The 11,506-nt window shown below is 45.6% G+C and overlaps 1 protein-coding gene across 2 annotated transcripts in view; it reads left to right on the forward strand.

The window, feature by feature from the left end:
- DPCD (deleted in primary ciliary dyskinesia homolog (mouse)) overlaps window positions 1-11,506 on the forward strand; it is a 22,951-nt gene extending 11,445 nt beyond the window's left edge. For both annotated transcript variants that reach the window (XM_072620625.1, XM_072620619.1), the window contains exons 5-6: window positions 10,822-10,924; window positions 11,163-11,506. In XM_072620625.1, coding sequence (XP_072476726.1) covers window positions 10,822-10,924; window positions 11,163-11,267 — 208 coding nt within the window. In that variant the 3' untranslated portion in view covers window positions 11,268-11,506. The remainder of the gene's footprint in view (window positions 1-10,821; window positions 10,925-11,162) is intronic.

The raw sequence follows: 11,506 nt of genomic DNA on the forward strand, positions 1-11,506 counted from the left end.
CATCATCTTGAAACTGTAATAAAAACCTTTGGTTTCCTGGGCAGTGTTGCTTGGCAAGCTACTTACAAAGAAACTGGTCTTGACTGCTGGCTTTGTTGTCCCTAGACTTTTGGTGCTATGTGTAGCCAGAACTTTGGCTTCTTATATGATCCCAGGACGATACATCTATTCGTAGCAATAGTTTGTGACAAGTCTGATCAGTGCTGGTCTGGAGAGTGGGGAACCTGATTCCCCTCAAAACTGAGGAGCCACCTGATTGGGAATTTCTGTTATTAGTGAATTGTCCTTGACAAGGACTAAGGGCCTTAAGAAGCAGCCACTTATATTCTAATGGAAGAGACAAAATGTATATAAATTGGTATATACAAGATCTATGCAGAGCAAGTGGAAGATAACTTTTTAGGGGAAGACTCAAGCAGCCAGGGATAGGGATAGACTGGGAAAGGCCTACAAAAGGTGGGATTTAAGCAGAATCTGGAGGGAAACCAGAAGACTAAGAGTCAGAGATGGGGAAGAAGAGTATTCTGAACATGAGAACAGGGAAAGTACAAAGGCACAGCAACAAAAGATGCAGTCTCAGCAGACAGACCAATGTGGCCAGTGCATAGAGTGCACAGAGGGGAGTAAAGTGTAAGAAGATTGGAAGACCAGAAGGGGGTCAGATTGTGAGGAGCTTTAAATGTCAAACACAGGATTTTGTGTGTAATAGGGAGCCACTGAAGTAGGTAGGGGGGAGGTTACACGATCAGACCTATGCTTTGGGAAAATCACTTTGGCATCTGTTGTGGAAGGTAGGTTGGAGTGGGGAGAGATTTGAGGTAGGGACACCTTTAAAAAGCTATTGTATTAAGTCTAGGCAAGAAGTGATAAGGGCCTGAACTAGAGTTGTAGCAGTATGAGCAGAGAAAAGGGTAGGTAGGTAGGTAGGTAGGTAGGTAGGTAGGTAGGTAGGTAGGTAGATAGATAGATAGATAGATAGAGAGATAGATAGATAGATAGATAGATAGATAGATAGATAGATAGATAGATAGATAGATAAAAGAGATTGTGAAGGTAAAAATGTCTAGATGTATGAGGTGAGTGAGGAATTGAGGATGACACCAATGTTCTGAACTTGGGTGACTGAGAATACAGTGGCACCCATGATAGAAATAAGGAACTGTGGGAGAAGGGAAAAATAATAGGTTCTATATTAGACATGTTGAGTTTGAGGTGCCCATAGCAGTCCAGTTCAGAATATCTAATAGGCATTTGGTGATGTAGGGCTAGATATATCACTTGACCTGGGAATCATCAGCACGAAGATAATCATTGAACTCATGGGAACTGATAAGGTCACCAAGGGAGATAATAAAGAGAAGAAAAAGACGGGGAGGGGAAGAGGACCCAGAATAGAACTTTTGGAGGTTCGTGAGCACAATATGGAAGAAGGTATGTGATCAGACAGGTAGGAGGAGAAGCCCAACAGAGAATTGAGAAAAAACTAGAGAGAAAGTGGTCAGGGAGAAAATGTGGCCAACACTTCCAGATACTACAGAGAGCTCCAGGAGGATGAGGACAGATAGGTTTTGCAATTAAGAGATCATTGATAACTTTGGAAAGGGCAGTTTCAGTTGAGTGATGAGGTCAGAAGCCAGACTGTGAAGGGCTTAGAATGGAGTGAGGGGAGAGAAAGGGGAAGCACTGGGTGTGGATCCATTTTTCGAGGGGTGTAACTGAGAAGGGGAGGAGAGACAGAGGATAGGACCTTGTGCGACTTTCTTAAGAATGGCCTATTGTGACTTCTTCCTGCCCTGTTTGCACATAGTGAGCATGACCAACAGAGGGAGCGGATGGGAGTAGTTCAGGATTAGACAGTGGCAAAATGTGATCACTGCTAGCACAAGGAGGCAGGGGATTCAAGAAGAAAGGATAGTCTAGGTACAGGTGGGGACATGTGGCCTCAAGGTCCTCGAAGTCTTCAGATACAGCCCTTCGACTAAATCCAGACTTCACAGAACAAATCTAACAGGATTCAGCCAAAGGTCATATGTGACTCTGAGGCTGCAGGTTCCCCACCCCTGTAAACACAGGCTATGTGGTGTCTTTTGCTATATCTCCATCCACATGCCTCATGGGAAAGGCATATGCCTGTGGTCAGGGACAGGATCCCAAGCTGCTGCCCATGTCCCAGCCTTCTCCTCTCCTTACATTCCCTGATCCCTCTCTCCTCCCTGCCTTTATCTTAGCAGGCCAAGGGTGGCCAGTGACCTGCCACACAGGGGCATAAGGAGATTAATGAATTCATTTCAGGGTTATTGCTGCACGTGCAGCCAGAGGCCCCGATGGTTAGCCCTGTCTATAAATACAAAGTCCTAATAATAAGGGGCTTGTGTTTCTAAAGCACTTGGAAGTCCTCAGATGGAAGGCAGTTCATTCCCGTGATTATTCTCATCATTAACAGTGCCTGAAGTGGAGTTTAGCAATTCCAGACCACACAGAAATTGCTTGTAGGAAAACAAACTCTGCTCTTCAGTGAGTATTCCCTGGCGTGGAAGCCCTGGTTCTAATATGGGAACCAAAGTGCTTCTGAAAACGCTGGAATTTGCTACAGAGCAATTCCTGAAGCAAGCTGCTGCCTCCTTTTTCTCCCCCAGAGGTCACTGTTGAATACAGATACAAAGCAGAAATGTAATTACTCGGGAAAGAAAACAGTTTAGCAAAAAAAAAAAAAAAAAAGGACTGTTGAGCCTGCGTCTACAGCAGGCCCAGCCGTAGGTGGCGCTCTTGGCCCAAAGGACTGAGCCAGAGAAAGGCCTGCCAGCGGCCAAGCTTAGTGTAGAATTGGCCCCATTTAGGTGAAGGGCGACCCTTCGGAGTCCTTACTAAGGGTCCCCCTGTCCTGTTTTTGGCCAGGGGTCCTCTCTGGGTACCTTGATCTTCCTACGTGCTTACGCCTCACCATTGATGGGGGCCGTCATGGTACACATGGAATTGTTAGCTTTTTCCAAAGAGCCTTTCAGCTAATGCTTCATTGGACTCTTTCCATCTGGTGAGACAAGTGAATGCTGGACTGATGTTGCTCGAGAAGGACAGGGGAAGCAACCTGCCCAGGATCACAGAGGATAGCCATTCTAGAGCTAGAGTTTGAGCCAGCTCTTTCCCCCACACCTCCCAAATCATCCAGTCCAGCCCCCTCCTTCCCAGATAAGGATGACAAGGCCCACAAAGCCTGTTACAGAGTGATAAGTGAAAGGACAAGATCTAAGCCCCCATCTCAGATTGTAAATCCATTGCTCCTTCTACTCCACTGATCTATTTTTTCTTATGTCCTGAGGATGAGCTTCCAGGAAGGATGTAAATAGTTCCTCTGAATTCTGCCCCAGTCACTTAATACTGGAGTAGTGTGTTGGTTTTGCAGTATAACAGTTTAAGAAGGAGTGTCCAGAGAAGACAGCCAAGGAAGTGAAGTATCTCAGATTCATGTCCAGTGAGGATCTTTTAAAGGAACAGGAGATATTTAACCTGGAGAAGAGACTCAGGAAGGACAGGAAAGCTGATCAACAAGCATTTGTAAAGCTCCTACTAAGTGCCACATTCAGTGCTAAGTGCTGGAGATAGAAAAAAGGTCTAAGACAAGTCCCTGCTCTCATGGAACTCATAGTCTAATGGGAGAAACAACATGATACAGACAAGACAGATTGTAAGCTAATTAATGGAGAGAAGGCACTAGCTTTAAGGAGGCTCAAGAAAGGCCCCTTGGAGAATTTGAGACTTGGAAAAAAAGCCAGGGAAGCTCAGAATTAGAGATGAGGAAGGAGAACCTTATAAACATGGGGTCAGCCAGTGAAAATGGCTGGATATTGAAGATGGAGTGTCCTATAGGAGGAAAAGAAGTGAGTCAGTGTTAGTAGATGATAGAGTATGGAGAGGGGGAATATGAAGTGTGAAGAAAACTGGAAAGGTAGAGAGGGGCAGGTTATGGAAGACTTTTAAAGCCAAACAAAGGATTTTATATTTGATCCTGGTATTGACAGCTACTGAAGTTGATTGAATTGTGGGGTGTCATGGTTGGATTTGTGCTTTAGGAGAATCAGTTTGACAGCTAAGTGGAGGATAGATTAGATGGGCAGAAACTTAGGATGGGTAAACCAGCCAGCAAACTACTGCAGTCATCTAGGAGCATGGTGATGATGTCCTGACAATCGGTGCCAGAGAACAGAAGGGGACATAGGGAGAGATATTGTGAGGGTAGTGATGACAGGACTTGGCAAATGATTGGGTATGTAGAGTGAAAGAGTCAGGGGTCAAGGGTGACCCCTGGTTTGAGAGCCTGGGTGACAGGGGTGGTGGCAGAACCCTTGACTATAATAGGAAAATTAGGAAGAGGGGAAGGTTTGAGGAGAAAGAAAAAGGTATGGATTCAATTCTGGACATGTTGAGTTTTAAGATACCCATGAGACAGCCAGTTTGTAGTGTTCAAAAGGCAGTTGGAAATGCAAAACTAGAAGCTAGGAAGATTATTAGGGCTGGAAAAGCAAGTCTGAGAATTATCTGCCTAGAGATGATAGCTGAAGTGAGAGCCGGTGAGATCAGTAAGTGAAATAGTGTAGAGGGAAAAAAAAGAAGAGCCAAGGTAGAGCCTTAGGGCACTGCCACAGTTGGCAGGTATGATCTGAAGGAGGCCAGAAGAAAATCAAGAGAAAGCAATGGCATGAAAACCCAGGGACTACCTAAGGCTGAAGAGAGGTCAAGGAGCATAAGACCTTTAAAGGGCCCATTAGATTTGGCAATTAAGAAATCATTAACTTTGGAGAGACATCAGAAGCCAGACTGCAAAGAGTTAAGAAAAAAGAGAAAGCAAAGCAAGTGGAGGCATTGGTTTAAGGTGCAGAGCATTTAACTACAGAGGGGAGAAGAGATATAGGAGGATAGCTAGCAGGGATGGAGGGATCAAATGAAAGTTTTTTTAGGATATAAGTGTTCATAGGATGTGTGTTTGTAGACAGAGAGAGATTAAAGATGAATGCGATAGTAGGGATAATAGAGGGGGTGATCCACTGGAGAGGTCAAGATGGAATAGCATTACTTGCACATGTAGAGGAATTTGCCTTGGAAAGGAAAGGGCCACCTCTTCATCTAAGACAGGGGTGAAGGAGGAGAAAGTGATGGGAAGGCATTTGAGATGAGGAAGGGGAAAAGAGAGTGCTCTTGGAGAATGTCCTCATTTTTAACAATGGAATATAAGGCAAGGTTCTCAGCTGAGAGTGTGGAGGCAGAGGGAGCCATGGGAGATCTGAGGAGGATGAAAATGTTTTGAAAAACTGCTGTGGTAAATAGGATAGTAAGTTAGAGATCAGTAAGGTAAAATGATTACTGTGTCAGAGTGAGGGTCCAGTTGAGATTATGTAACAAATATGTAGAGGATCCAGTCAGTGTGGTTTTGTGATTTTCCTTATTTTCAATCATGTGGGTAGCATCAAAAGCAGCAGTTGTAGAAGTGATCTAAGGCTGATGCTTGGCAGGGCAAAGATCTTCAATAGGGCAGGAGGGCAAGAGACACAAGAGAAGAGAAAAATGTGGAGCTGAACTGGCTCACCAAGGAGTCACCATGGGGAAAGGAGGAGAGTGTGGCCAGTACAGGGGTGATGACCTGAGAAGGAAATGCGGCTGGAAGATTTGAAGGTCAAAGTGAAGATGAAGAACAGTTTTTGGGGTGGTGGTGAGGTCATCTCTGTATAGCTGTAGAAGAGTGAAGGTGCAGGTCACGGGAAACGAATAAATTGAGAAATGAGGTTAGGGTGTTTGAGTGCTTATCAGTATATAGATGTTGAAGTCCTTTAGTATGAGGGCAGGAATTGAGGAGAAAAGATTAGGCCAGGTACTCACTGCACTGAGGAAAGAAAGAAAGTGTTCTGGAAAGCTCCTACCAGAACCTTGATGGGTGACAAATGTGAATTGAATAAATCTCAGAGGAAGAGAGATACTGAATTAAGGAACCTGGAAGTGGCAATGGGGAACAAGGTACGTTCTGACTCCTTTCCCCAACTAGCAACTCAGAGGTTTGAGCAAAGGTGCAGCCAGTGTTAGAGATGACACCTAGAAAATCTGTGTCACCCCTGGGCAGCTAGGTCTTCGTGAGTGTGAGGAGCTGCAGGGAGCAAGAAAGGAAAAGGCTGGAACAAAAGCCAGCTTGTTACCTATGGAACAGGCATTCCAGAGGGCACAGTGGAAGGCTTAGGAGCTTTCAAGTGGGGTGTGGGTGGAGTGTATGAGAGGCTGTGGCAGACACATTAAACTGGTACAGTTTGGCTCCATACGGCAGAACCAGTAACAGTAGTTGGAGAGGCAAACTTAGGATAGATGTCAAGAAAAATTACTAGTGAGAGTTGCCCAAAAGTAGAGGAAGGGCCTCCTTTGGCCGTGTGTCCCTTCTCCCTGGAGGTCTTCCAGCTGAGGCTGGAGAGCTGCTTGTCAAGTATATTCTAGTGGGGACTTCTTCCAGCATGGATCCAATTAGATTATTGCTTAGGTCCCTTTCAGCTCTCAGGTTCTCTGTGTGCATAAAAATACCCAATATGGTGATCACATTTGATTCTATGTTTAGTATCCTGACCTAGTACTCCCCCACCATTCTGCCAAGAGGAAAGGGGGTATGTTTCATTATTTCTTCACTGGGATCTACATTGGTTTTTCCATTAATCAAAGGTTCAGCTTCCTTTTGGTATTTTCATTTGCATTGATATAGTCATGGTATCTATTCAACCAGGCCATTTTCTTTTCTTAATTATAGCGTATGGATAAAAGGAAGGATTTACTTGGAAAGAGTAAAGCTGTGGTACATGTGGTACAGGAGAAATGGAATTTCAGTAATACTCAGGCCTCTCCTGGTGGCTTCTGTCTCCCCCAACACCTGGCCTCAGACCCAAACATCTTGCATTTGTTTTCAGAGACTCAGTGATTCCATACTTGTGGGTAATATGTATGGACCTCTGTGTGTACAAATAGGTATCTTTGCAATTGAGTGTGTATAGTTAAGGATATATCTATATCTATATATAGATATATATATCAGTTGAGTGGTATATGAATATGGGAAGGTTGTATAGAAAAGAATATTCTACACAGGACTGTTTTATGAATAGGTGTACATGTGTATACAAGAGGTCAGTGAATCTGTCTTTTCTAGCCTATTTTGTTAATGGTTCCTAGTGTTGTTGGACCTTAGCCTAGTAAGTTGGGGGTAGACTAGGGAGGGGGGTAGTGCCTTTCACAGACTCATAAGGGAACTCTTGGAATTATAAGATACAATGTACTCATGTCATAGGAGGGAAACTGGGGCTCAGAGAGGAGTAATGACTTGTCTATGGCATTACAGCAAGCTAGGAGAAGAGCTGGAATTAGAAGCTAGGTATCCTGACTCCGAGATTGGCTCTTTTTCCATTTTACCATCTTCAGACCAGGGTACTTTGAGGGTCCCTGGAGTGTGAGAAGGTCTCCTTCGTAGTGATATGGTGGGGGTCCCAGTGTGAAGATTATATAGTGGGAGCCCCACACCTTATCATCACCACTCTTCCAACCTCATAACCCGAGAGTCATGAGGCACAATATGAACGTGAGCCTTCACTTCCCACTCTGGGGCTCATTGCACTTTACAGCACTCCACACTTCCCCAGCCGTCCTCATGCCAGGTCTCCTCCATCGGCCATTGGACTTTAAGATGAAAAGGAAAGGGAGAACCAGAGTTTGAAGAAGATAGCCTTTTGCCTGAGAGCACCCAACATTGTAGTAACTCAGCAGGTCTTTCCCATAGTCGCCCCGTGTGGAGGGGCCACTAAATGCCCCAACCTAAATCAGCCCACTTCACTTAACTCTGCAATTAGCAAAAACTTCGAGCCAGAGCTAGAAGTAATGGGACCTGGAGCCCTGTGGCCTGCAGGGCTGGGGAAATCGCCTAAAGTTAAGCTTATCTGCTAATACAGAAGGCCTCATTTGAAGTGAATCCTAGTATAACTGCTGATTAGAAAACCAAATGCAGTTCTGGGATCCCCTGGGTGAGCTCCAAGTATCTGCTAGAGGCCTTGTAAGACTCCTACAGAAGAGCCCATTCCCTTGCCCAGTATCAAGTGCCATTGACTTCCTGATGCCTGGTTGTCGGGAAAGCTCTCTAAGTGGCACCAGATTCCCTACACATAGTAGGGTCTTACATATATTTGGTAGTTCAGTTGTTTGTTGAATTGCCCTATGAAACTAAGCTTCCAAAGTAGCCCTAACCTCTCTTGTCTCTCCATTCCCATTTCCCAAGTCCCACCATTCCCATGAGGCACAGGGCAAGACTCATGCCACACTGAATGGAGCTTCTTGACAGAGGCATTCCCCTAGTACTGGGGCCTCCTGTGGCAGAGGGCAAAGCAAGAAGGAGCCCTGCCTTCACACCAGCCCGTCCAACCTTCGGGACTGTGCGTGTTTCTCTGTCTTAGCCTCCCTTTTCTGTGTACTGCTTTTTTGTGTCTGTTGGTAAGAAGTTAACACTTCCTTAACAAGTCTTTGTGTTCATCTAATCTCTGCTGTTTAACCTTTGACACTTCCCTATTATCGATGTCTGCCACCTTTCTGAGGCCCAGCCTAGTGACCCTGTAGCCCCAGGCAGAGGCTAGGAAGAGCTGGGGAGAGCCAAGGAGGCCCGCATTTCACCCCTGCGGGCAGGCGGATGGATCGGCTTTCTCTGGGGCAGAGCTTTGGAAAATAAACTAAAGGTTTTGTGCCATTAGTACCTCAAAGCTGGTTTGCGGAGGAAAGGAACATCCCTTGTTTCTCTCCTTTTGAACTGTCAGCCTTTAAGTAAACACACTTCCTCCCTTGTCCCTCCAGTCGGGTAAGGGAGAGCCCTGGGGAGAAAGCCAGGCACCCTCCCCTGACCCAACCCGGATGGGGGGAAGGGAAAAGTAGAGCAATTGTAGCCAAATGTACCTGGTCATCAAGGCCTTTGAAGTGCTCCCTTTAGAGAGGCAGTTTCCCCACCCCCAGCCTGAATCCACAAGCCCTCCCCACCCCTCCTCCACAGGTTTCTACCTGTAGAGTGCTCCTGAGGGCCTCTGGGAAAGCAACAAAGCCCCTCTCCTCAGAACCTATCCCTCTCTGCCTTGGCAATCCAGGCTGAGCTTCCAGGTCTACTAGGAAGGGACTTTGAGATGCCCAGCCTGGTAGAAGTTAGGGCAGGTGACCACCCCATGACCAGGAAGTGAGCTGAAGGTTTTGTGGACCAAATGAGGTAGCACAAATCATCACTCTGCATAGCTTTAATTGCTGTCTATGCTTTCTGGTTGTTTTTTGAACCAGATACTCCATCTGCCGGCATTCTCGCTGACTCTCCTCCCTGCCCCCCACCCCCAATACCTGGAATACTCTTCCCTCATTTCTGCCTCCTGGCTTCCTTCAAGTCCCAGATGAAACTCCCACCTTCAGGAAGACTTTGCTCAGTTGGTTGTCTCTAGTTTATCTTGTGTGTACCTAGTTTTTTTTCCTACGTTATCTCCTCCAGTGAGAGCAGATTATCTTCTGCCTTTCTTTGTATCCGCAGTGTACAGTCAGTGCTTAACAAATGCTCATTAATAACAACTAGTAGGCTAAGAATGAGATCTTGGTCCTGGCTATTTCACCTTAGGCAAATTTCTTTACTCTCCCCGCACTTGTTTTCTATAAAATTATATCAATGGACTAGATGATCTCAAACGTCTGTTTTACAGATAACTATTCTAATACTTTAGTTCTGGCTCCATTACTCAAGGAGTGACCCTGGGTGAGTCACTAACCCTCAGAGAACCTCAGTGTCCCCATCAGTGGGAATAGTCTCACAGTTATCAATTAGCACCCTCTGAGTGATGTCTCTAGGTTAACTTTCCCCAAGGATAATGAATAACCTAGTGACTGAGTAGACATATCCTGTTCTTGCTGAGGGTTAGGCAGAATTATCTAAAGATTAATTTTTTGAGGGGAGTTAAGGATCCCAAAGTGAGTTACAAGACCATTATACACTCACCCCAAAGGGGGCCTTTTGGCTGTGAAAATAATCCTTTTGAAAATCGGTTTTTTTTATACTTGCTTTTTGCCTCTCTTGCTTTGTAGAATAGTAGGGTCAGACGTAGACCTGAGAGGCCCTGAAGTTAACATTAGCAAAAGTCTGCTGCCAAGAATTCAGAGTAATATAGTGAAAATAGCACTTGATACTGACCTATTTGCATAATCTAATTACAGCCTCCCAACCGGCCTTTTAGCTAGGTACCATCTCTAGGTTATAGGTAAGGGATCTAAAAGCCCAGAGGGGAGGTGACTTCATTTGCTTAAGTCACACAGGCATTCAGGCCTAGACCTTTTGGCTCCACATCCAACGTTCTTTCTAGTACTAGAGATCCCTTACATGATGGCTGGGGGAGAAGAGATAGAATAGTGATTCCCAAGTACGATGGGTTCTAAGGAACTGCAGCTATTATTATCTTAAAGATGGGATTTGCTTGTTTGGAGGTGGAGGGGAGTGGGGGCCCTGTCAGGCAGTTCAGATGTTGAGAAGATTTGTAGCCTGTCCCTTTGAACTCCCCAAAGAACCCTATTAACTTGTAGGCTGCCCACTGTGGTTATGTCTAGAATGCATTTGGCTATGCCTGCTGCTACTCCCTTTACCATCTTTTGACCACTTTCCTTCCATAAAGGAGCACTCTGGCAAGAGCCTCCTGGACACCTTCCCCTGATCTAAAGCCTGGGTAGGGGGCGCAGGACACCCAAGGTCCAAAGTGGGCCATATGCTGTCTCTTACAAGGCCTTGGTTTCTGTGTCAACATCTAACAGGTACTACAAGAAATTCTCCATTCCTGACATGGACCGATACCAACTTCCCCTGAACAGCTCTGCTTTGAACTTTGCCTATGCCAACTGCACCCTGATCATCGCTGTAAGACTCACCTTCAGTATCCTTTATTCTCTCCCCCTTCTTTCCCTCACAGAAAGATCCCTGCTGCTTTTCTGAACTGGGGGTATGAGTAGGGGATTAGTTTGAGGAGAGTATGGAATACTGTCTGTGGGACCGGGACATGTGCATTGTGGGGAAGGGAAGCAACTATGGGATCATTATCTAGGAAGGGTAAAAGGGCTCACACTCCTTGTCCTGATTTTTCCCTCTCACGCCCCAGTACCAAAAGCCAAAGGAGGTCCTCGATGCAGAGGAAGAGTTGCAGAGAGAGCTGAAGAAGGTGAAGACAGCCAACAGCCAGAACGGGGACTGTAAGACGCAGTAACCAGATCTCCTTGTCTGCAGACCTCCTAGCTTGACAGCTCTTGGGTCATTTCATCAAAGGTTCCTAATGTTCAGGCCTTGGCTTTGCCCTTACCTGAAGGAAGACTTCGATGGGTTTCAGGATTTATCACACAGGCAGATAAAAATGATCCCGGGAGGCAGGCCCTGACCTAAAAAATGGTTCCAGGTCACATCTAGGTTTGCTAATTTCCTGAGTAAAGCTGATCTGAATTACCTTTA

The sequence above is a fragment of the Notamacropus eugenii genome, chromosome 1 (genome assembly GCF_028372415.1).
Source record: "Notamacropus eugenii isolate mMacEug1 chromosome 1, mMacEug1.pri_v2, whole genome shotgun sequence".
Taxonomy (NCBI): domain Eukaryota; kingdom Metazoa; phylum Chordata; class Mammalia; order Diprotodontia; family Macropodidae; genus Notamacropus; species Notamacropus eugenii.